Source organism: Artemia franciscana, chromosome 7, assembly GCF_032884065.1.
Source record: "Artemia franciscana chromosome 7, ASM3288406v1, whole genome shotgun sequence".
Lineage (NCBI taxonomy): Eukaryota > Metazoa > Arthropoda > Branchiopoda > Anostraca > Artemiidae > Artemia > Artemia franciscana.
Genome location: NC_088869.1, coordinates 1,559,287 through 1,583,486, shown reverse-complemented (window position 1 = coordinate 1,583,486; position 24,200 = coordinate 1,559,287). Strand labels below are relative to the sequence as shown.

The following is a 24,200-nucleotide window of genomic DNA, read 5'->3' as shown; positions in this document are numbered from 1 at the left end:
CGTCAAAACTCAACCCTTACTTTTATCCGTTGAAAGACCTACAGTGTTATAGACCGAGTCGTGTATACAATCATCTGTCTTCTCGACTTGGTTTGAATTTGTCTTGGAATTAGACGAACTTCCAAAAGAATATAAAAGCGAAGGCGATTTAAATAAGAACCAACGTACTAGATATTTAAAAGATAACACCTTCTCCTTTTCTTGTGTAAAAATGAGATCTTTTTTAATGTTCTTCTGTTATATTTAACTGTCTACAATATCAGTCTTGTATGATTACGAGAGTTATTCAGAAATTTATCTGCCGTGAGTCTAATCCAAACGATTTATCTTCAGAGGATACATCTACGTTACAGCTCCACTGTTTGTAAAACCAAGTTGCAGTAAGGATAAAGCACCATAGACGGACATCAAGAAGACTAATTGTTGGAGGCGCCATTGGCCTACTTTGGCTACAGGAGAAGATCTTGAAGATCTACAGGAGAAATTTTTGTGCTGAAAATCGGTAATGAGAAGACACTGCTGAAGGGGCTAACAACAAAATTTTCGAGTTCGATCATAAAGCTTGAAAATAATTCCTTTTTCCTGACTCAAAGAAGATGCTAACTGATGTTCGCATCATGATATTGATATTGATGATATTTGTATTTTACTGCTATATTGAGCTATTTATGCTTTTTATCTTTTACACTTCTCAGTGAACATCAGTAATTTATTTAATACAACGATGGTAAGCCCAACTCTGCTACTCATCTTGACAAGATGCATATGCAATTTCAGCTCTATTAATTATATTGCTACGAGGGAGCAAGGTGAGACAATGTCGTGTTTGAATATGAACCCATTTTAGTCATGATAGACTACTAGGATGTTGCTTAGTTTTGACCAGCTATTAATGGCAAGGGTTTTCATAGAACAAGAAATGGTGCTAAGGACATCCATTATTTTAAGGTATATGGTAGGTCGGTATCTTTAGATAGTGAAGGTTAATTTTGGAATATTTCAATTCATGACGAGAAGGGTTTGTAGATTGTTCTAGTCTATCACCTGGACAAGGGTTTATAGATTGTTCTAGCCTATAACAAGGACAATTTAGAAGATTTAACAAAATAGAAGATTAAGAAAGAAAGTTTTGAAAGTAGAAAGTAAGAATCATTTAAGAACGTAGGTGATTTGAAAGTTTAGAAAGTAGTGGAAAAGGTTGTATCTTAATTCATATAGTTACCAAACAAATGGAATCCTTGATCATAAGACCTCTGGCAGGTCTGAATTTTCAGATCATCTTGAAACTGAGGTATTCAAGTCAAGTGGGGTAGTCAAGTTGGCTAGAAGATTACCCAAGCTGTGATTAGAACTGCTCAAGTAAAAAGCAAGAAAATGTCAGGTTTTTTTAGGAATCATACAAAAGGACAGTTTGGTTTATTAGATAATGTATAATTTTTTCTGACACAGGACAAACATAATTTACGAGTAATTAAGATTATTACAGTTCAGTATAGTTTGTTTGCAATTGTTGCCATCATTTAAGCCTGGTGTCTGTTATGTCAAGTGTCGTCTGACAAATAGTAATGTATGTAAAAGCATATACATTTCGTCAATATACAAAAGAATCATATCAGCCATTTTAGAGAGTCAAAGACTTGTTAGTAGGGGCTGATAAACATGCAATGAACAAAAATACCAACAACATTAAAAAAACTAAAACAAATAAAATGAGACAAAAAAGTGGTAAAAGAAAATAAAAAGAAAATAAAGAAGAGAGAGAGAAGAAAAAAAATCCTACTTAAAAAACAAGACGATAAGCCATCCCATTTAAAGTATTTACTTAATCTCTTCCCAGAAGGTGGTTCTTCAGTCTACTCTTGGACTGGCTAATATTTTCCGATGACCTTATTCTCATTGGTAAAGAATTCCATACTACTGGTTCAGCAAACCTGGGACTAAACCTTGCCCTCTGAGAGCTGCGACACTCGTATACCAAATCATCCAGATTTCTAGTCTCATAACTATGGCACGAAGAAGTCCTTGTAAACATTTGACGAAAATTTCAGGGGACAAACCACAAACACCCTGAAATACAAAAATTGCAAATGATAAACATGAAGTGGGCTAAAATTAAGAATATGTTTCCTATAACAATTGACTGTATCATTTTTGCCAAGGACATAATCTCCTAGTAGTGTAATAACTTTATTATGTAAAACCTGAACACATCTAAAATTAATATAAAATCCACTAGTCCATATCACACAACCATAAGAAATATAAGGCATGACAATAGAATGATTAAGAGTTAAAAGGGCAGAACGGGTTAACTGACTTCTCAAACGCCGAATCAGACCAAGCCCTCTAGATACCTTAGCTGCCACCTGATCACTATGTGCTTTCCAACTCAGATTTTGATCAAGCTGGAAAGCAAGGAATCCCATCACAGCTCTTGTTTCAATGGTCTATACAAAGAATTATTTTTCCACTTAAATCAACTGGACTTCCTTTCCGACTAAACAGCATAAAATGATTTTTTTAAACATTCACTGATAAACGGCTAATCCTTGTAAAAATTAAAAGACGACTTTTAACTTGATTAATTTTCTCCACAAGATCATCATCATTTCCTGAAGCAGTTGGCAATACCGTTTCATCAGCGAAAGAAGTATTAACAGCACCTGGAACATAAAACCGCATAGTATCTACATATACAAGATATAACAAAGGATCCAAAACAGAACCTTGCGGAACACCACAATTTATCAAAAAATGTATTAGATATAACGTCATCAAAACATGCACGTATCAACCTCCCTATTAAACTAGATTCAACCCACTTTAAATTACTACCTGTGACTCCCATTGACCTTGGCCTATCAATTAAAATTTCAAAATCAACCGTGTCAAACACTTCTTTAAAATCTACAAAAACCGATCAAATCGTTTCGCCGTTTCCCATCGATGCATTTAGAAAATCAAGAGAATGCTGCATAGCATTAACAGTTGAGTTGCCTTTCCTGAATCCGAACTGACTATCACTTAAAAAAATATGTTTGTTAAATGTGCATAAAGCCTTTTATGCATAACTTTTTCGTACAACTTTGAGAAAATCGACAGAAGAGAAATCGGTCTCCAGTTAGCCAAATCAGTCTTTGAGCCTCTTTTGTGTAGAGGAATCATTCGCGCGTCTTTAAGTTTTTACAGGAATTCTCCCTATTTCGGTGATAAATTAATCAAGTAAACAAGGCATGGTAGGAGGTAAACCATAATAAGCTTGAAGGTCTTAAGGTTTATACTGTCACTACCTGAATATTTTAGCTTAATACTATTTACAATTTCTTTTAACTCCTGTATATTCGTCTCTTCGGTCTCCACTATTAGTCCCAGGCTATCATCAGGTTCTATCATCAATGAAAGCTTCATCACTTGTTCCTTGACTCAGTGGCTGGTCTTTCTTTTGAACCGCTTCACCAATCGTGAAGTAGGTACTAAAGTGGTCCACAGTGCTCTGTTTTCCTTCGTAGACTTGTCAATTCACAATTAGTGAAGTGTATTTTGAAAGTCTATAGGAGGGGAGAGGTAGTTCTACTGTTTTGCAATTTTTCAATGGAAATACCAAAAAAATGTCCATGAAAAAGACCAAAAGGAAGAACTTTTTGAAACTGAATTTGGCACTGCAAAAATCTTCTTTCTTGACGTCCTACTTCCCGTTCCCTGGAAAAATTGTCAAAAGTCAGTGTGAAGCCAATCTATGACATTATGGGCAAAAAAATTGCCAGTTTTAGTCTTTCTTTTTTTTTGTCTCTCGAGAGCAAATCTTTCAAAAATAAAATTTTACCGATCTATGTACATTTGTTATCGCTTTTTCTTGTACGTTTAGATAATAAATCTGAGAATTAGATCGATGCTTTAATGCTTGACGCGTCGCTGCTTTGCTTTCCAATTTTGTATCATTATTATTATTATTTTTTTGGTTTGTTTATAAAATTGCTACTGATTTTTCTTTGCTTCTGTGGTTTGTTGTGGCAGATCCTTTTCTCTTTATTAGTGAATTTTCACCGTATATTTCTTATTAGTATTTATATTTCTTATATTTTCTTTCTTATTTTCACTTATGTTTCGAATGAGTATTGCTTTTTTTCATTCTAAGAGTAATTCTGCTGATATGTAAGTGAATTATGAAGTACATATTCCGAAATTACAAAAAAACCGATAACTTTCTGAATCTTTTCTAGGCCGAAACTGCTGCTAATCGTATTTGCAAGGTCTTAAAAGTAAATCAAGAAAATGAAAGACTTATGGAAGAATATGAAAAGCTTGCTAGTGATGTAAGTACCGATTATTTTAATGTTTTATTGTTAAGCTTATCATATTAGTATTTATATATGTCCTAAATATTACTTTATTACTAATAATAGAGTAATTGTAAAGAAATTAATTGTGCCCGTGAAAATACTTTATTGGCCCTCTTTCTCTCCCATAGAGGTATAACTAGGACCAAGGGCGTATTCAGGTTTTTTTAGGTGGAGGGGTACAAAAAAAAACTTTGATAGACGCATTAGAAATTTGTTAATATGCATTTTATTGAGTTTTCCAAGTGTGACAAAATTTCCCGAGGGTGGGGGTTAAAGCCCCTTTTTATATTTTATATTACCCCCCCCCCCCCAGATTTTGAAAAACGCCTTTTTTGGTGTTTGCATTGATTAATGCTCGTTTTTTTATTTTCATTGAAAAAACAACAAAACCCCCTAAGATCTTGAAAAGTGGATTTTGCCCCCACATCCCTATATTTTCGTTAATTATTTCGAACCTAGTATGTGTGTGTGGGCGAGGGGGGTGTAAAGAGCATTTGGGGTCAAGAGGCAGGGAAGGATGCCCGGATTACTGGGAATGACTTCATATTCTTGTACATTTTTATGTACATATAGGCCTATACATAATTATGCATATGTACATACACTTTTGTACGTTTATATCTACGCATATATAATTTTTCTGTACAATAAGAGTCTATTTAATACATTATTTTTCTTGTAAGTTAGTGGATTTCTTATAAATTATGTTTCACCTATATTTTGGTGTATATGTTGAAAAAAAGGATTCATAATGCCCGCTTGGTATTGTTAAGGGGGTCGCGAGGAAGGAAGGATGACCAGATTGGGGTGGTGTGAGATTGGAATATGACTCAAAACCTGTGCAGATTTTATTTGATTTTTATAGATTTCTTTTATTAAAATTAAGATAATTTTTTCTTAATTTACATTGTGTTTTATATAAATTCTTATGAACTTTGCTCTACATGCTTTTTATGTAAGTATTGTATATTTATTAAAATTATGTTTAATCTTTTTTAATTTCGAATTCCTTTTGATATTTATTCTGAATTTCTTATGGTCTAAATGAATGTCGTATTTTTTTTTTTCATATGTCATCAACAGATTTATATTTAATACATTATTAAAATCTCCCTTTTTAGGGGGGCAACAGGAAGAAAGGATGCCTCAGATTTTGCTAAGATCCCTCATAAATTGTATTTGATTCTTATGATTTTTTATTACAATTAAATTGAAATTTTTCTTAACACAGGACTTTTTTTTTTAGTTTATGACAAAAATCTCATAAATTATATGAATCTTCTCTCATTTTTCAATTATGCTGCACACAGATATTTACTGTTTGCTTTACCAAAATAATTATCACTTATTATAGTGTCCACGTGGTAATGTTTAGGGAGCAGAAAGAAGGAAGGATGCCCCAATTAGGAATGTAAAATAATTTTTTTGAATTTTTGGAATGTACTCAGAGATGAAGCCTTAAAACAGGTAGGATGGGTGATCGTTGGTTAACAGTTTTTGAGCCTTGGATGGCGTAGCGAGTCAAACAAATATGGCGGTTTTCATACTAAAATCGCCGTATAAATTCAATTTGGGTGTATTTTACGGCATCTTTCGAACTGGGAAATTTTATTTAGATTGATGATTATTTTTTTGTTTTTATCTTGTTTAAGCTCGTCCGATTTCACTTAAAATGCTACTTGATGGGTCCACCAAACGAATGCACTTCTTTGGTTATAAAAACTATAAAAGCCATATTATTAAAATTTAAAAAGAAAATACTGCCTTTTCCAAAAAAAAGTAACTCAGTAACCATACGCCTGTCCAACGCTATACATCGCATCTTAGGTACAACCCGTGTTTCAGAACCGATTAAGATCCTTTCGTATAATGGCTAGCCTACAATTTCGTAAATGCAGAGGTATCGGTAAATGATTCATTCGCATGTTGGACAATGATAGAAACAAGTTGAAGTCGAATCGGAGTTCCTCATTTTCGTAGCTCTTTTATTTATTTATTTTATTTCTTTTTTTTTATATATTATATTTTATTATTTATTTTATTTCTTTTATTTATTTATTTCGTAGCTCTGAGCCATTTCATGCTTTATTTTACAGTAACATTTTTGTAGGCCATAGAAAGTATAGGTACTTTTCAAGAATATTGCATCATTATGAAACGCGCCACGCTAATGATTTCGTCGTCCCGCATAGAAGTGAAACCAGGACCGGCTTCCCTACCAGATTTTCGGGGCGTAATGTCTGGAACTCTGTTCCCGAGAGCATTCGGGCGGCTGAGCACCAGGGGTTGTTTAAAAATAAATTGAAAAAGTATTTGCTAGGCCAAGGTTCGTAGTTCTTTTATTTATTTTTCTTTTTTTCTCTCTTTTCTTTTTATTATTATGATGTTGTTTATTATTATTGATGAGTGGAGGAGAGATTGGTTGTTATTAGTTATTGTTTTTTGTTTTGTTTGTTTGTTTTTGTTTTGTTTTTTTGTTTGTTTTTAGTGAATTATAGTTAGAAAATGAGTTTTATGTACCCGCCCAGTCGCAAGTGCTTTTTTGTACCTTTCTTTGGACAGATTAGTTAAATGTATTCGATTTATGAATAAAGTGAACTGAACTGAAAAGTGAACTGAACTGAACTATTGATCCCCAAATACAATACCGTTCAGTATCAATTCTTGTGACATCGGGCAACCAGGGTCGCAAATTTGGGAGGTTAGGAAAGGGCATTTTCCCCAAGCATCTAGATGTGAAAGAATTCAATTTTTGGTTATTTTCATTGAAAATGGCCTTTTTTTTCATTGAAAAGAAATTGCCCACCCATTAGATTTGGGAAAATATATCTTTGCTCACCCCCTCTAAATATCTGTAGATTGACGCCACTGTGAACGGTGTTGTGTTCATTATGGAATAGTTGCTAAAATTGTCAAGTACTGTCAAATGAAGAAGTTGTTTAATTCGTTAAAGCGCTGGAGGGGAAAATTTTGCTATTATATTAAGGGCCGTAATACTGAGGAGAATGAAATGTTTTCACTATTTTTTATCTTTGGCTTACTAATCGAATTTGCTTCATTTTAAAGAAATTATTCGCCAAGAAGCAATTTTTTACCCTAATGAATATCGTCGGGTGCGTGATTGTTGCTGAATTCTGATTCACATGTCCTCTCCCCCCATTTGGTTTTTCTATTCCAAGGGCAGTGACACCTCTGGGCGGAAATCCTCGTCTTGGATGATCAAGGAAGAGGGAAATTAAACAAAAGTACAAATGGTATGAACTAAAAAGAAAGAGATAAAAGAAAAGAAACAGGAAAAAGAAAAAAAGAAAAAGAAACTAGAAGCAGAGAAAAGAAACAAACTATAAAAAGAAAAGAGAGAGATAAACAAGAGTGAACTAAGTTGGCCCTCAAGAACGATTCGCAATCAAAAGGAATACTCTTTTCAAATATAGTAATCGCTACTACAAAGAAGTGATTATTTCCGCTAGTAATAGTTCTGACTCTGGCAACTTATGTAGTTTTAATTGTTTTAAGGTTTTAATAATAATAATAATTTTAGGTTTGTTTAGTTTACAGTAGTCTAGTAATAATTAGGATGGGGATCTCAAACTCGATTGTAGCTGATTCATGAAAATTACTATTTTAGCTTTTGGAATGGATCAGACGTACCCTTCCTTGGTTAGAATCAAGGCAGACAGACAATTCTCTAGCTGGAATCCAGAAGAAATTGGATGAGTACCGTCAATACAGAAGGAAACATAAACCACCCCGTGTAGAACAGAAAGCCAAGTTAGAAACCAATTTCAATACCCTACAAACTAAACTACGACTTTCCAATCGCCCTGCCTATATGCCCACGGAAGGCAAAATGATATCTGATATTTCTAACGCTTGGAAAGGTCTGGAAAATGGGGAAAAATGCTTTGAAGAGTGGCTCTTGGCTGAAATGATGAGGTACTTGTTTTACGATTTTTTTTTTCGTAATTGGTATCAAATGTTCAGTAGCCATTTCATGTACGTTTTTTAGTTTCCTTTTTTACTCTGGTTATAAACTCCCGTGTTTGTATGCGTTATCTTTTGTTGGAGTAGTGTAAGTGAGAACACGGTGTTAATTACGTCTACTCACTTCGATCTACCATCTGTCGTATTTTTTCTAAAACTTACCTTGCGTTCGACAGAGCTTATTGCAATAATGGCAATAACTTCCTAAATCATCATAATTATTTGGCTTTTTTGAACGTAGTTAGAAAAGCATTAATTTCTTGCCCCTCCCTCCCCCCAAGAAAAAAATCATTTTATTTCTACTAGTATGTGCTCAGTATTTTCAAAATTTTGAAAATTTTCAAAATTTTTGAAAATATTTTAATATGAAGTCAGATATAATTTGAGTGACGAGTGATATATATTTGTTCAGTCTCTATTCATTTTTGTATTTGTCCCACCTCCTAAAATCTCCTTCTTTTGAAATAACTGCCATACATGATATGTAATATATAAAAAATAGCAGCTTAACGAAGGCCATGAGTGCTATAGCAAATTTTCAAATGCTGCAACAAGTCTCAAACTGGTGTAAGATCCGCAAAATATAGCTTATAACCAGGTTATAAAGTATATAATGTATATAAAAACCACTAATAGTCTAAATCAGCTACAACAGATTTTCAAAGACTGTGACAAAGCATAAAAGATTTACGGCCTGCAAAAGATGGCACTTACAAAATTAGCAGTATATGAGAGGCCATTAGTCTAAATCTGGTACAACAGATTTTTAAAGGCTAATAAAAGTCTCAAACAGATGCATGGCCCGTAAAAGATAGCACAACAAGCTTTTTATTACAGTACCAAGGGAATCAGTTAAAAACATTTTTTGCTCCTTGCACCTACCTTAGGTCTATTCATACTTGAAAACTATATTTTCAAAATTTTGTCCTTTTTTTCGAAATTGTGAAGATATTTATTTATTATTACGAATAGTGGTAAGCATCAATGCTTGTCGCAAAAACACAAAATCATAATACTAATCTAAAGTAAATTGGCAACAACAAACTAAATAGCAATAACTTCTAAATAACCCGAACCTACACGACAAATGCGTCTAAATAAAAAGACGTATTTACTAATGCACTCTCAAAAATTCGAACACTCTCTGCCTCGACAACCTCCAAAGGCAAACCATTCCATGGTCCGGCAACTCTACTAACGAAAGATAATTGACCAATTTTTGTCAGTGGTTTTGGGAAATATAATTTATAATCATGCTGACGAGTAGAGTGATAATGGCTAAATTTAAAAAATAAATTTGGATCAACATCATCCACTCCTTCAATTATACGAAACACAGTTACAAGGTCATATTGGGACAGGATCACATTTTTTCAGTGTTGCCACGTTGAACCTTGAAAACAAATAAGCCAAATTAATTAGTTAAGTTTAGCAACACTTTTCGCCCGTAAGAATTCATACATCAACGATCAGTTAACTCCCAAAGACAAGCACCCCTTCAAAGAAATGCTAAAACTTTTTAAACTGTTTGTTATCAGGTGTTTTTAGCTTTTTTTTTCGTTTTAAATTTGGCACCATATACTTGCGCACGTCCATAATGGAGTCTACTCATTAGAAATTGAATCCCGAAAATTTTGTAATTTTTTAAGACATACTTGGCTGTGCAAGTTTCCTCTTGACCAATTCCAACTGTCAAATTTCATTTTCAGTGTCCTTGGTACTTTACGGTTTATTGTGTAAACTCAATGGTGTATGTGGTTACAAACATATATGGTTGTGTAAAATTCCACTTAAACAATCCCAACAGTAAGATTTCTTGTTTACTGTCCATGGCACGTTAGACGAAAAAAACGTATTTACGTAACTAAAACATCTGGTATTCATAGGAAGACATTAGTCAGTTCTTTTCAGTAATCCGCTAAGTTTGATGAAATCGTCAAGTGGGTGGTATTTTACGGTGAAAACCATATGGTTTATGGTTCATATGGTTACAGATATACATGGCTGTGCAAGTGTCTACATAACCAATTCCAACAGTCAAATTTCATTTTTACTGTCCTTTAAAGCGAAAAAAAAAGCTTTTTTCGCTTTTTTGGTAGTTTACGGTAAAAACCATATGGTTTATGGTTCATAGGGTTACAGATATACATGGCTCTGCAAGTGTCCACATAACCAATTCCAACAGTCAAATTTCATTTTTACTGTCCTTTAAAGCGAAAAAAGAAGCTTTTTTCGCTTTTTTGGTAGTTTACGGTGAAAACCATATGGTTTATGGTTCATAGGGTTACAGATATACATGGCTGTGAAAGTGTCCACATAACCGATTCCAACAGTCAAATTTCATTTTTACTGTAAAGCGAAAACAGAAGCTTTTTTCGCTTTTTTGGTAGTTTACGGTGAAAACCATATGGTTTATGGTTCAAAGGGTTACAGATATACATGGCTCTGCAAGTGTCCACATAACCAATTCCAACAGTCAAATTTCATTTTTACTGTCCTTTGAAGCGAAAAAAGAAGCTTTTTTCGCTTTTTTGGTAGTTTACGGTGAAAACCATATGGTTTATGGTTCATAGGGTTACAGATATACATGGCTGTGCAAGTGTCCACATAACCGATTCCAACAGTCAAATTTCATTTTTACTGTCCTTTAAAGCGAAAAAAGAAGCTTCTTTCTTTTTATTTTTAATTTCATTTTTACTGTCCTTTAAAGCGAAAAAGTGAAACTTTCACTTTAAGCGAAAAAAGCCTTTACATAAACCAATCATCAATGTGCTAATTTAACTTTTTCATATAGAGATAATTTTGTTTCTTTTTCATTCTTCTAGGTTTTTCTTTGTATTTTTTTTTTTTTATGCATTAGCCAATCTTAGTTTATAATAACCTGTTTCATAGAAACTTTTCCCATTTGTAGAAACTAGCCAAATCTTTTCTCTATGTTTCTTATGTTTATTGAGCTAGTTATTGTTTCTTTTTTCAGCCTACTGACCTTTTTTGTCTTTTTCTTTTATTCATTAGCCAACTTCATTTCGTAATAACCTAATTTACAAAAACTTTCCCCTTTCGTAGAAGCTGGCAACCTCCCTTCTTCGGAGGGAGTTGAGATCCGGGCTGTTTTTCTCGGCTACAGTTTACAAAAGGTGAATTCTTCTTCATGATGTCATGCGTCTTCAAGTACTCCACATGACGTGTAATATCCTGGTCACCACAAGATATGTGCCCCCCCCCCCCCTAAGGGAGAGCGTTACAAACCTAAGTGAATTTTCAACATCTGTCATTGAATATAAGCTAATTTACCAGCCAACATGACGACAAAATGTACAAAAATGATAAAGAGAGAAAAAAGATCTAGAAATAGCGCTGAAAGACGCACATCAAAAATAAATAGTGTATAAACCAAAAAGTAACCTATCCATCTCCTTAAAAAAGCTTAGCAGTTAAGCTCAGTATATAATTTCTAACATAACACAAAATAAACTCTTTTCAAATACGGGAGGAGTTATTTTGTAAATCTGTACCAATATGTGTTTTCTGGGTTTAATTTGCAAGGACTCTTATTATCTACTTTGCTTTTAGACTTGAGCGTATTGAACACTTGGTGCAGAAGCTGAAACACAAGTCTGATCTTCACGAGGCATGGACTACAGGGAAAGAAGATATGCTAGCTTCACAGGATTTCAGAAATTGTCGACTTGCAGAAGTCAAAGCATTGAAGAAAAAGCATGAAGCCTTCGAGTCAGACTTGGCTGCACATCAAGACAGAGTTGAACAGATTGCAGCTATTGCTCAAGAGCTTAAGTAAGTCCTTTCCCTCAGCCCTGTTGTTTGTTGCCCTCAATTTTAAACTTTTTTTCAAAACGAAATATTCTGAGTAGTTTTTTTGTATTCAGTTTTTGGGTGCAGCCAAGGATGTTATAAATAAGTAGGTCCTTTATTTCATTGTTATGTAGCTTTTTGCTAAGGCTGTATCCAGGGATGGGATAAGCTCCTCTCCCCCCTGTTTGTTTAATAATTAATGCTAAAATCTTAAGTCCGTCCTTCCTTTCACGATTCTTTTTCCCTTAACAGTTTTCTTCAAAATGTGTTTTAATTTTCGGTGCTATGAGCTGGAATTTGCTCTTTACTAGGTTATGGCGAACAGTGCAACCATGATGGTCCTATAGCTTGTTGTCCTCAATTTTGAATATATTTACCAACATTTGAATATGTTGGATAAAAAAAAACGATTTGTTTAAAATGCAAATCAACAATCTACTTTTGCTTAATAATAATTTTTGTAGTCATAAATCAGTCCTTTGCTCCGTGGTCCCATGGCTCATTCCCCTCAACTCTAAATATATTTGTCTAAATTGGAATAAACTGTGTTAAATTGTTTGTTTTTGAAATTGTTTTTATTTATAGTATTTTTTATTCATCGTAGTCCCCTATTATTTATAACAGTCATATCACTAGTCGTAAGACCGGGGGAATTGTAAGACCAACATTTTATTCCCGTCCAGTGTTTGGCTGCATCCAAAGTTGCTGGATGGAAGTAACTCCCTTGTTTTATGGTCATGTGGCTTGTTGCCCTCGAAGTATATTTGCCCAAGTTCAAATATTTTGGGTCAAAAAACAAAACCAACAAAACTACGATTTATTCAGGTTTTGAACAAGCGATGCAATTTTGTTTAGTTAATAGTTTTATGATGGGAACTTGATCCTTCAGTTCATGATCCTGTCGCTTGTTGCTCTCGAAGTGGAGCATATTTGCCCAAGTTCAAATATTTTGAGTCAAAAAACAAAACCAACAAAACTACGATTTATTTAGGTTTTAAACAAGCGATGCAATTTTGTGTAGTAAATAGTTTTATGATGGAAATTTGATCCTCTATTTTATGGCCCTGTAGCTTATAGCCCTCAATTCTAAAAGAATTTGTCCAAAATTGAACATTCTGGGTCAAATATGTGGGCAAAGACTAGATTTTTACGGTGTTAATGAACAATTTACTTTTTTTGAATAATCGATTTAATAGTCCTATTTAATTTCCCGATTTTGTGGCTCCATGGCTCGTTGTCGTAATTTCATCATTCCTCTTGTGGCTCATTCAGTTTCTGAAAATATTAATCTCAGAAAAATAAATTAAATGCAAAAACTACAGTTTATTCGAGATGTAAATAAATAATGCACTTATTTTTAATTATCAGTTTTCTTTTTTCATAAGGAAGTCCTTCATTTCGTGGTCCCATAGCTTATTGCCCTCTATATTACCCGAAAAGCCAAATTGAGCTATAATAACTAAAAATAAAACTCGTTAAAACTACCATTTTGTTCATAAGAATTATTTGAATTGCCAATTGGTTTCCAATAGCCAAAAACCATTAAATAAGCTCGTTCAGATATATCAGTATTATTCGAATGGTAGCTAAATTAAGCTCCAATAGATGATAGCCAAAATCCTTTAATACCATTTTGCAGATCCGTCCCTATTATTTGAATAACTAAATTGGTTTTTAATAGCCAATACTCATAACCCATTGAAATCAATCTTTCAAATCTATGCATAATATTCGAATAGCCAAAACCCCCCTTAAAAACTGTCGTTCAACTTTATAAATATTATTTGAGTAGCCAATTTGTCGCCAGTAGCCAATAGCCAAAACTCATAACCCATTGAAATCAATCTTTCAAATCTATGCATAATATTCGAATAGCCAAAACCCCCCTTAAAAACTGTCGTTCAACTTTATCAATATTATTTGAGTAGCCAATTTGTCGCCAGTAGCCAATAGCCAAAACTCATAACCCATTGAAATCAATCTTTCAAATCTATGCATAATATTCGAATAGCCAAAACCCCCCTTAAAAACTGTCGTTCAACTTTATCAATATTATTTGAGTAGCCAAGTTGTCGCCAGTAGCCAATAGCCAAAACTCATTAAAAGCTACCGTTCCGATCTATCCGATCTTTTTGAATCGTCAAACTGACCTCCAATAGCCAAAACTAGTTAAAAACTGCCGTTCTGGCCTATCACCAGTATTAGAGTAGTGAACTTGGTTTATGATAGCCAATAACTAAATTCATTAAGTAGTTTTGTTTTTAGCTAACAACATTATTCAAATAGTCAAGCTATTCTCCAATAGCCAAGTGCCAAAAACTTAATAAATTATATAATCTATCATAATTATTTCAATGGCGAAATCGGTTTCAGTTTTTTTTTAATGCATTCATCATATTTTTACTCTAAATTCCTACATTTAATAAATTTTCATAAGTATGAATTAGCTCGAGTGTTTCCTCTTCTTCTTTCATAAATTGGCCCTGTTTTGATTCGATCTTACTGCTACACTGATGCCAAATACCAATTTTAGTTATTACCTAAAAACTCGCAAAATGATTAGATCAAAGTTTATTCGTTAGAAATGCGTGTTTAAAAGTTATTTATTTTGGATTTCACTATTAATTGAATTCCACTGTATGGTGGAATCATAATAAGTATTTATAAATTCAACCATGAATTGTTAATTGGAAAATTACCTGAGGGTTTTTTTTGCTGAAAAGATAATGTGAGCTTTTCTATGGCTCATCAGAGGTTGAATTAGAGCACTACTAATGGTTTAAGCAGCAAAGTTTCTTCTTTTTATCTATTAAAACGAATTTAATCTTTTTGTAGTGCTTTGGATTACCATGACGTGGCAACAATTAACGCACGTTGCCAAAGGATTTGTGACCAATGGGATCGATTGGGTTCCCTCACCCAAGTTAGAAGAACTGCTCTTGAAGAAGCAGAAAAATTATTGGAGAAAATTGACCAGCTTCACCTAGAATTTGCAAAGAGGGCTGCTGTGAGTTTTTGCCCGGATTCTTAAAGTTTTTTTTTTTTTTTGCTAAAAATGTTCTGTCTGATTATTATCGCAGATCTAGCATCTCAAAATTTGTCGTAAATATAAAAAAAAAGTGCTAATGACAGTAAATTCTGCGGATAATTCATAGACGCTATAGAAAAAAAGCTAAAAATCTTGAAGAGGTCAAAAAAAATTTCGTCTTGAATTTATTTATTTATTTTTTTTTTTTTATGAAAATTTTTTTTAAGTTTCCCAAAGAAAATTTAACAGCAAAATGAAGGGCTAAAGAGCTTAGTATGCTGATTGAATATCTTTTTAATGTGATCCAAATGGCGTTTTAGTAAGCGTCGCATATAACAGGGTCCACTTTTTCCCCCATGTGGGCTATTCGGTAAAACTGTCAGTATCTCGAGTATATTAACCAGTATTTTTGTGAATGCACAAACTGAAGAGTTTGACTGCTTCGTTGTGAAGAGACTAACCTGACTTCAAGAGTTTTTGCTCGTATAGTTATCAACAAACAATTTCTCTGGAACATTTCCAGCATGTTCCCATCTTTTATCTTTTTTGCCAATGTCTCTGTGCCATAGCCTATTCAGTTTCGTTCATCGCTTTCGTCTCAGATGCTCTAGTGGTGTCAACTGAGGAGGAGGGATAGGGGAGGACATGTGCTCCCTTTAATAAATTACATTTTAGGATGGTATTCTCATTGAAAATTCTCATTTTTGGTTACTTTGTTGGAGAAGTTGAAAAATTATAAATTGTTTTCCCCTCCCTCCCTCTCGATTTTGACAAATAAATTTTGCCCCTTTCTCAATTTTTGCTAATTGACAATGCTTAGCCGAGTTCCGGTAGCACCCGGCTAACCCGGCTAGCACCCGACCTGTAGCACTGTACATATCAACGGCGATGAACCATTTCACCAGTACTATCTTCTTAACGTTCTTTTATTATCAGTTTGGTAAATTATTATCAATTACTTATTGCTATTTTTTATGTTTTTATTCGTTGCCGATAAATTTTTAACTGATATTATATACTTTAAGTTAATTAAATATTTCGTTTATGCGGAAGGTTCCACTTACTAGCACTTTGCAATGGTAAGATACATGTTTCTTGTTTTTGAGCAGACTGATTAATGTAGTGTAATAAATTGATTGAGATTAATTACATTGTTGAAAATAATTAATTGCATTAATGAAATTAATTTAACATTCATTTTACATGTTTCTTGTTTTGAGCAGACTGTAAGTCAATTAATTAAATTGAATGAGATTAATTACATTGTTGAAAATAATTAATTGCATTAATGAAATTAATTTAACATTCATTTTACATGTTTCTTGTTTTGAGCAGACTGTAAGTCAATTAATTAAATTGAATGAGATTAATTACATTGTTGAAAATAATTAATTGCATTAATGAAATTAATTTAACATTCATTTTACATGTTTCTTGTTTTGAGCATACTGTAAGTCAATTAATTAAATTGAATGAGATTAATTACATTGTTGGAAATAATTAATTGCATTAATGAAATTAATTTAATATTCATTTTACATATTTACTATTCGATATAATTATTTATTTAACTAATTGTAATGAATTTGTTTAACGTAATTAATTCCTTAATTACTGAATTACGATTAGCTTACATTCAAAACTGTTAGTCAATGAGTTATTGGCAGGTATTGTGGTATTATTAGTGGTTGTTGATGCATGGTTTATTGAAAACATATACTTTTGAGTAATGACAAATTAGGTGGCAATATTTTGCAACTAGACGTGTAAATTAAAATTTAGTACTGTGTTCACAATAGTAGCCTATATCTTTCTTAAATTCTAGTAGACTATAAGTCAAATAGTCATACATTTTTCACTTATATTTTTGTTAAAGTCAAAAGCATGTGTTATGTTTGTGTAGCTGGCATATCCCCTTAAAAGATGATGAGGTTGAAACCTAAATAATTTCCCCTTAAAAGATGATGAGGTTGAAACCTAAATAATTTCCCCTTAAAAGATGATGAGGTTGAAACCTAAATAATTTCCCCTTAAAAGATGATGAGGTTGAAACCTAAATAATTTCCCCTTAAAAGATGATGAGGTTGAAACCTAAATAATTTCCCCTTAAAAGATGATGAGGTTGAAACCTAAATAATTTCCCCTTAAAAGATGATGAGGTTGAAACCGAAATAATTTCCCCTTAAAAGATGATGAGGTTGAAACCTAAATAATTTCCCCTTAAAAGATGATGAGGTTGAAACCTAAATAATTTCCCCTTAAAAGATGATGAGGTTGAAACCTAAATAATTTCCCCTTAAAAGATGATGAGGTTGAAACCTAAATAATTTCCCCTTAAAAAATGATGAGGTTGAAACCTAAATAATTTTTACCAATATAGCCCACATTATAATGAAATAAATATAAAAATAAATGATCAAAACTCTGCACAGCATTGTCAAGAAATTCAGCGTTGTAGTGCTTGATAAAGTATCAAACAGTTCGTGGTAACGAACTGTAGTAAGGAGCAGCCCGGCTCAATAGTAACCGAAACTCTAAAAAACGGAATTTTGATACCAATAATTGCATCAAAAGAATCGCATTTTAATGCTGATTTTAAATGTATAAATTTCATCAAGTTTAGTCTTACCCATCTAAAGCTACGATTCTGAAAAAATTTGCCTTATATAGGAAAATAAGGAGAAAAATCCCCGTCTTTTACTGTTTTAAAAAGTAGAGTTGAGAGAAAGAGTCTAACTTTAGCGTAAAGAGCGGGGCATTGAGGAGGAAAGAGCCCCTTTCATGTACGGAGTAATTTCTGTTCTTTTTAAGATTTAATGTCGTTCCTTACTTTCAGTTAAAAAAAACTTGTTTTTTTATTTAATGGAACAAAGAACGACAAAAATCGACCAAGAATCAACCGTTCTGATGCCTTTCGGGGTGGAGGACGGAAGAATTTTATAACGAAGTGAGGACTCATCCACGTGTTTTTGACCGACTGGTTTGGGGTTCTTAAAAACCCGGAAAAATTTTGCGATGGGCATGAATGTTTAGGCATTCTTTTCCAAAACGTAGTTGAAGATGGCGGTACCTGTCAGATAGCTTCTGAAGCCTCAGTGTCTGCTGGGTGTCCTCTATGGATGTGCAATTTGGCCGTAGAATAATTGGCACGCCCCCTTTGAATAACGCCTGTATATATCAAAAGTTTTAGAAACACTAACCTATTGCCCTATTTACCTGAAGTGTTTTATTCCCGCTATTTATTGGACATGTCATAAGTTATTATCTTTTTGTTTGTGTGTCGGACGAAAGAAGAGTTATTACTCCCGATATTTTTACTTATTATTTTACTAAATACAATAAGGGCAATCTAAGGTTTATTGTAGGGCTAATTCAGAATGAAGCGTAGAAAAAAACCCTGAAAAATGTAGGAACTATAAGAAACATATCAGAAATACTGGGGACTATCTTGAGATATGGTAAAGGGTGAAAGGGGGGTATCTGAAAATTGAACTTTTTGAATGACAAAAATTCAGTTTGCTTGAATTTTCGGATTGTCTTTTCCAGTTTTTCCTCGTTGTACGAGCCAAGTATAAATACCTAATTTTTTTTCAACCAAGTCATGATAATTATGATATAATTTTCCAGAGAATAATTCAAACAGAGAAGAATCGCTTAGCCTATTGTCTTTTTTGCCAAAAGTGTTTTATTTCCTCTGTTTTATTGGAATCGTGTCGGTATGTTTGGCAAGGAATCTGTTTTTGATGCCATCTTAAAATGTCCTAGATTTTCCTTTATGTGCCAAGTATTCGTTGGAGTTGAGCCGCAGATTAGAAATAGAATCTTGGAATCGAGTAGAGGCCACCTCGGCAAATATTTATACACTGTCAGGAGACTGGAACAATGAGTCATGTGTGATAATGGAATTATGAAACAGTAATTGTGTCTAAAGATACTGATTATAAAGAATTAGTATTAGATAAAGAAATTAGAGAGAGAATTAAAATTAGATAGAAATTCTAAATTTAGGATTATGAAACGGGAACTTTTTCAATGTCTTTATAAAAGGTTTAAAACACTAACATGCTTAAGCTTTCCAAAATCAAAACGTAAGCCATATAAAATACAAGTTACAAGCAAATATTAAAATGTTGCACTGTGGATTGGGAAGAAAAAAAAAAAAAAAAAAAAAAAAAAAAAAAAAAAAAAAAAAAAAAAAAAAAAAAAAAAAAAAAAAAAAAAAAAAACTGTGATTAGGAACAAGCGAATTACGAAAAAATACTGACCGTTTCTATGCGGTGGAAATCAGGCCAGCCATCGCATATCTACGAATAATCATTCGATTACAAACCTAAATTGGAAGATCTAACAAAATATTTCCACACCTTCGAAACATTTAACAGTCACTTTAAAAGGGTACTATTGCTTGTGATTTTTCTTCAAATGAGCCCTCTTCCGACCTTGTTGGACCATTGGTTATATACGATTGCCCCTGGATAGAAAATAAATAAAAAACATTCTACGTATATCATCTTCTCTTCTCCCATGAAAAATTTCCACATGGAAAGGGTTTTACTTTTATGTTTGAAAATTGAACATGTTCAATATGACAAATTACGAACGGGATATATATTTGGTGCTACAGTCACACCTATATATATATATATATATATATATATATATATATATATATATATATATATATATATATATATATATATATATATATATATATATATATATATATATATATATATATATATATATATATATATATATATATATATATATATATATATATATATATTCGGTGGAAAAACGAAGTTAATATGTGCCTCTACGGGGTGGGACAGACTATAGCCAAAAAAAACGACGTTAATATGTGCCTCTATGCGGTGGAACAGACTGTTGCCAAAAAACGACGTTAATATGTGCCTCTACGGGGTGGGACAGACTATAGCCAAAAATATAGCCAAAAAACGACGTTAATTTGTGCCTCTACGGGGTGGGACAGACTATAGCCAAAATACGGCGTTAATATGTTCTTCTACGGGTGGGACCGACTATGGCCAAAAATATAGCCAAAAACGACGTTAATGTGTGCCTCTACGGTATGGGACCGACACTGCCCCAGGACATTCCACTGTGATTGGTTACCAATGTTGACGTCACTCGACAAATTTTGTCTGAAAAAGGGAATAAAGTGAAGGCTTTCCTTATTAGTTTTAATTATTTATTTGAATTTTTCTTCCATTTTAGCCTTTCAATAATTGGCTTGATGGTGCTCGTGAAGACCTAGTTGATATGTTTATAGTACATACAATGGAAGAAATCCAAGGATTAATTGAAGCCCATGAACAGTTCAAGGTGAGAAATAATAAACTCTTCGAAACAAATGGGCAATTTTGTAGAACTATCTAGTCTATTAAGGGCATGTCAGAGGCCTCCCATTTTTTTTTTTTTGGTTAATGACAACCCTGATTTGAAGAAATATATCTCCAAAGGAATATACGACAATGTATATTCCTTTGGAGAGAGAAAAGATAGTATTCCTTTGGAATATTCCTTTGGAAATGTATATTCCTTTGGAAAGAGAAAAATTACACAAAATTAATAATTACAAACATTAATTGCAAAATAAGGAATCAATGTAAATACCCTTAACCCTTTCGTAGATACTTGAAAAAAAAACTAAGAAAAATGCAATCAACAAAATTAACGCTATAGTGTTGCCTTTTACAATGTCATTAACTTTCAATATTTTTGTTGTTGTTGTTTTTTTCCAGATCCACTACATATGGAAGCGGGGACTTCAGATGTCCCCGCTGGAAACTTCATGAAACTTCATGATGGAAACTTTGGAGGGGACTCCTTCGATTAGAAGTTGAAAATTCTTGTTCCCTTCTAAGAAAAAAGGATTGGGGGACTGGTCCCTCCCCTCTTCCAACCTCCCCTTCCAAAGTACATAGCCAAACTTCCCGTACTGTCCAAAGATACCTGATCGAAATTTTGATATAGCAGTTCTGTTTAGAATAGTCAAAAGGTCCAATTAAAGGGCCTTTAGATATGACGTGACCCTGACAGTGTCTAGGGCAAGGATCGTAAATAATAATAGAAATGTTTTATAATGGAAAAGGGGGCTTGAGGGTAGTATTAAGTTAAAACTTTAGGGAATGGTGAAGGGGATGTCAAACTAAATCAAAAGACATTGTGCACATCCAGGTTGTTAAAAGGGCATATCTCTAAAGTCTTAGGAACGGCTAACGGCATTAAGATGAAACTGCACTAAAGTTCCAGATGTGAAAGGGGGTGGGGTAAAACTCATCTTTTTCTTAAGAGGCTGCATCTGAATTATAAAAAATGTAGCCTCTTAAGAAAAATTCTCGGGAACTATAGTAAATGCAGCTACTTTAGAAAAATGTAAGGATTCTCCACCCCTCTCTCTCTTATCTGGGACCTTAATGTAAAATGTTGGGCTTGCTAACAGAATGTTAATGTTTGAACCCTTGCATAACTGAGCATATTTGTTAGTTATAGTCTACTATCGAAGTTCTACCTCTTCACCTCTCAGGGGAAAAAAAGCCGGGCCCTCCTGGAACAAAATTCTGCTTTTGTATTTCTTTTGTAACAATAGACTGTACATTGGAGTGAGAAAATTTTAGCAGGAAGTAACAGTGGTAGTGTGGCATGTGTACCATTAGAAGGCTGTACCTCTCCCCTCCTAAAACATAAAGGCATTACAAACGTATAAAAGAGGAAAATGAAAGATATTCACGTTTAAATCACGGTAAAAAATGTCGGTGCTGATGGTAGGTTTGTACGAGAAGTAACAAAGATTTGCATATCGCATTATGCAATATAATCCAGCATAGAGGTGGCAAGACTATTGCTTCAGAGGCTGGTGTCGTATATTTTTTGTGTAAGACGCGTAAGTGCATATATTAACTGGCAAAATAAAATTTTATTTGTCTTAAGTTTGTAATTGAACAGACTAGTCTTCCAGTGGCAGTTCGAAGAAGTGTGGCCATTTTTGTCATATAAAGGTGTATTTGCTTATTAAAGTATACGGTGAGAAATATACGATTATGCAACATATTATAATTTACTTAATAAGTTTTTCTTCTAAGGAATTAGGGAATCCAGAAACTGAATTGATTCCCTGAAAGTATTTTTACTTGTATGATTCAGTAAAAAAAATATCTTTGCCTAATTTTTTTTAGATAATGTCAGCTGTGACAGCAAACAAGTGGCATTTCTAGCTAAAAGAAAAGAAAACACTTAAAAGAAAGTAAGTTTATACTGAAACTTTTCACTGAAAAGAAAGTAATATTCCTCAAAAGAAGATAAAAATTATAAATTTAGGATTATGAAAGAGGAACTTTCTCAATCTCTTTATAAAAGGTGTAAAACGCTTAACGTATTTCAGCTTTCCGAAATCAAAACGGAAGCCCTACAAAATACAAATTACAAGCAATTTTAAGCTACCACCGTCGCTACTACTAATGACGCAAGGCAGCACCAAGCCGTCTGAGCCCAGTACAGTTGCGCACGCTTTCCCCCCACCTCAATCTTATTCTTCGTTTAATTTCAGATGGATGCAAAAAAAAACGCGATCTTTGGCAACCTGCGATTTTTCATCCACAAATTCTGGCCTAACCATTTCACCCTAGCACAAAAAAAAGGTGGTCCAACCATATAGTTCTTACGGCTTTTTGTTTGATATACGTCAGTCAAATGAGTATCTATGACTATTCTTACAGTATTTCACTCGAAATCATTTTGACAAATCTATCTCAGCCTTTTGAATCCCTTGTTTCAGAACCATACATGAATAAGGCCAAAGCCCTGTTTTCAAATATTCCGATCTTCTTTTTTTTCCAAACTTTTTTTTAACTACGGAAAAACACCCGGAGCTTTTGCTATTCTTTACTGCATCAAAAATCTTTACCAATAATTTTTTTTTACCAACAAGCTTTACCAATTGTTGGTAATTTTCTATAAATTAGAACTAAACACTTTTTTTCCAATTATTACTTTACCAATAATTTCTGCCTAAATCTTTACCACTGTTTCCCAGGGAAGTGAAGTTATCCTCTTGATTAGTTTTCTTGCTCGCTAGCGCCACCTCTCCAATCTTGTTTATTCCGGGTCTAAGTGACTTGGTCTCCTTAGTAAATTTTTAAACCTTTTTTTTTGCATCCTGAACTCTCAAAATCTCAAGAAATTCATCCATTTTGCTTATATTTTATCTAGTATATCCAAATCATGTACATAATTTAATTGTATATTTAATTCCATGTTCTTCCCTAGTCTTTGCTTTTTTCATGAAGATAAGCTCCATCAAAGTAATCCATGCGAATGGAAATAGGACACACCCCTGGATAACTCCCGTGTCCGCACCAAACCAAGTACTAACCTTGTTTCCTATCTTTACCGCGGTAAAATTATGCTTATACAGCAATAATCACTATAATATCCTTCCCTCGTATCATGGTTGCAGCGGTAGACGAAGCCTAGTAAAGAACGAACTCTAGCCCGTAATAATCAAAATTCAAAAACGGTAAAAAAAAACCTGTCAAGTGAGAAAGAATACCTGATTCAAAAATGGTTGCTATCATTTCAAATATTCTGAAATTCAGTGAGAATGAAGTCAGATCGAAATGGAAATTGAACCGTCCATAACCAAAAACCTCATTTTGTAGAAATATAGCTCTCCATCTTGATCAACAAAGAAAACCACGAATAAAGCGAATATTCAGGAGGACAAGCCCCTCCTCACTTCGGAACTATCAGAGAAACTAGAAGAAAAATGCCCTAAAATGTGGATGACATTACTGGGATAAAAATAAACTTATAAAACCAAACCACGCAGAAAGCCAATAAATAAAAACAGCAAATAAAAGCCAAAATTGCAAGAACCAAATATATAAACATTAAACAACGCAGAATATCTAAAGAAATGACAAAGAAATAGAATCAAAAAGTACCAGAATTAAAAACTTAAAAGCCATAAGCCATAAAATATTTTCCAAGAGCGATCCACTCACCAATATCTA

At 33.4% G+C, this 24,200-nt stretch overlaps 1 protein-coding gene across 2 annotated transcripts in view; it reads left to right on the top strand.

Annotated features, from left to right (window-relative positions):
- LOC136028713 (alpha-actinin, sarcomeric) overlaps positions 1-24,200 on the top strand; it is a 134,550-nt gene that overhangs the window by 85,703 nt on the left and 24,647 nt on the right. For both annotated transcript variants that reach the window (XM_065706579.1, XM_065706578.1), the window contains exons 7-11: positions 4,221-4,313; positions 7,969-8,276; positions 11,898-12,119; positions 14,973-15,144; positions 20,404-20,511. In XM_065706579.1, the coding sequence (XP_065562651.1) occupies positions 4,221-4,313; positions 7,969-8,276; positions 11,898-12,119; positions 14,973-15,144; positions 20,404-20,511 (903 nt within the window). The remainder of the gene's footprint in view (positions 1-4,220; positions 4,314-7,968; positions 8,277-11,897; positions 12,120-14,972; positions 15,145-20,403; positions 20,512-24,200) is intronic.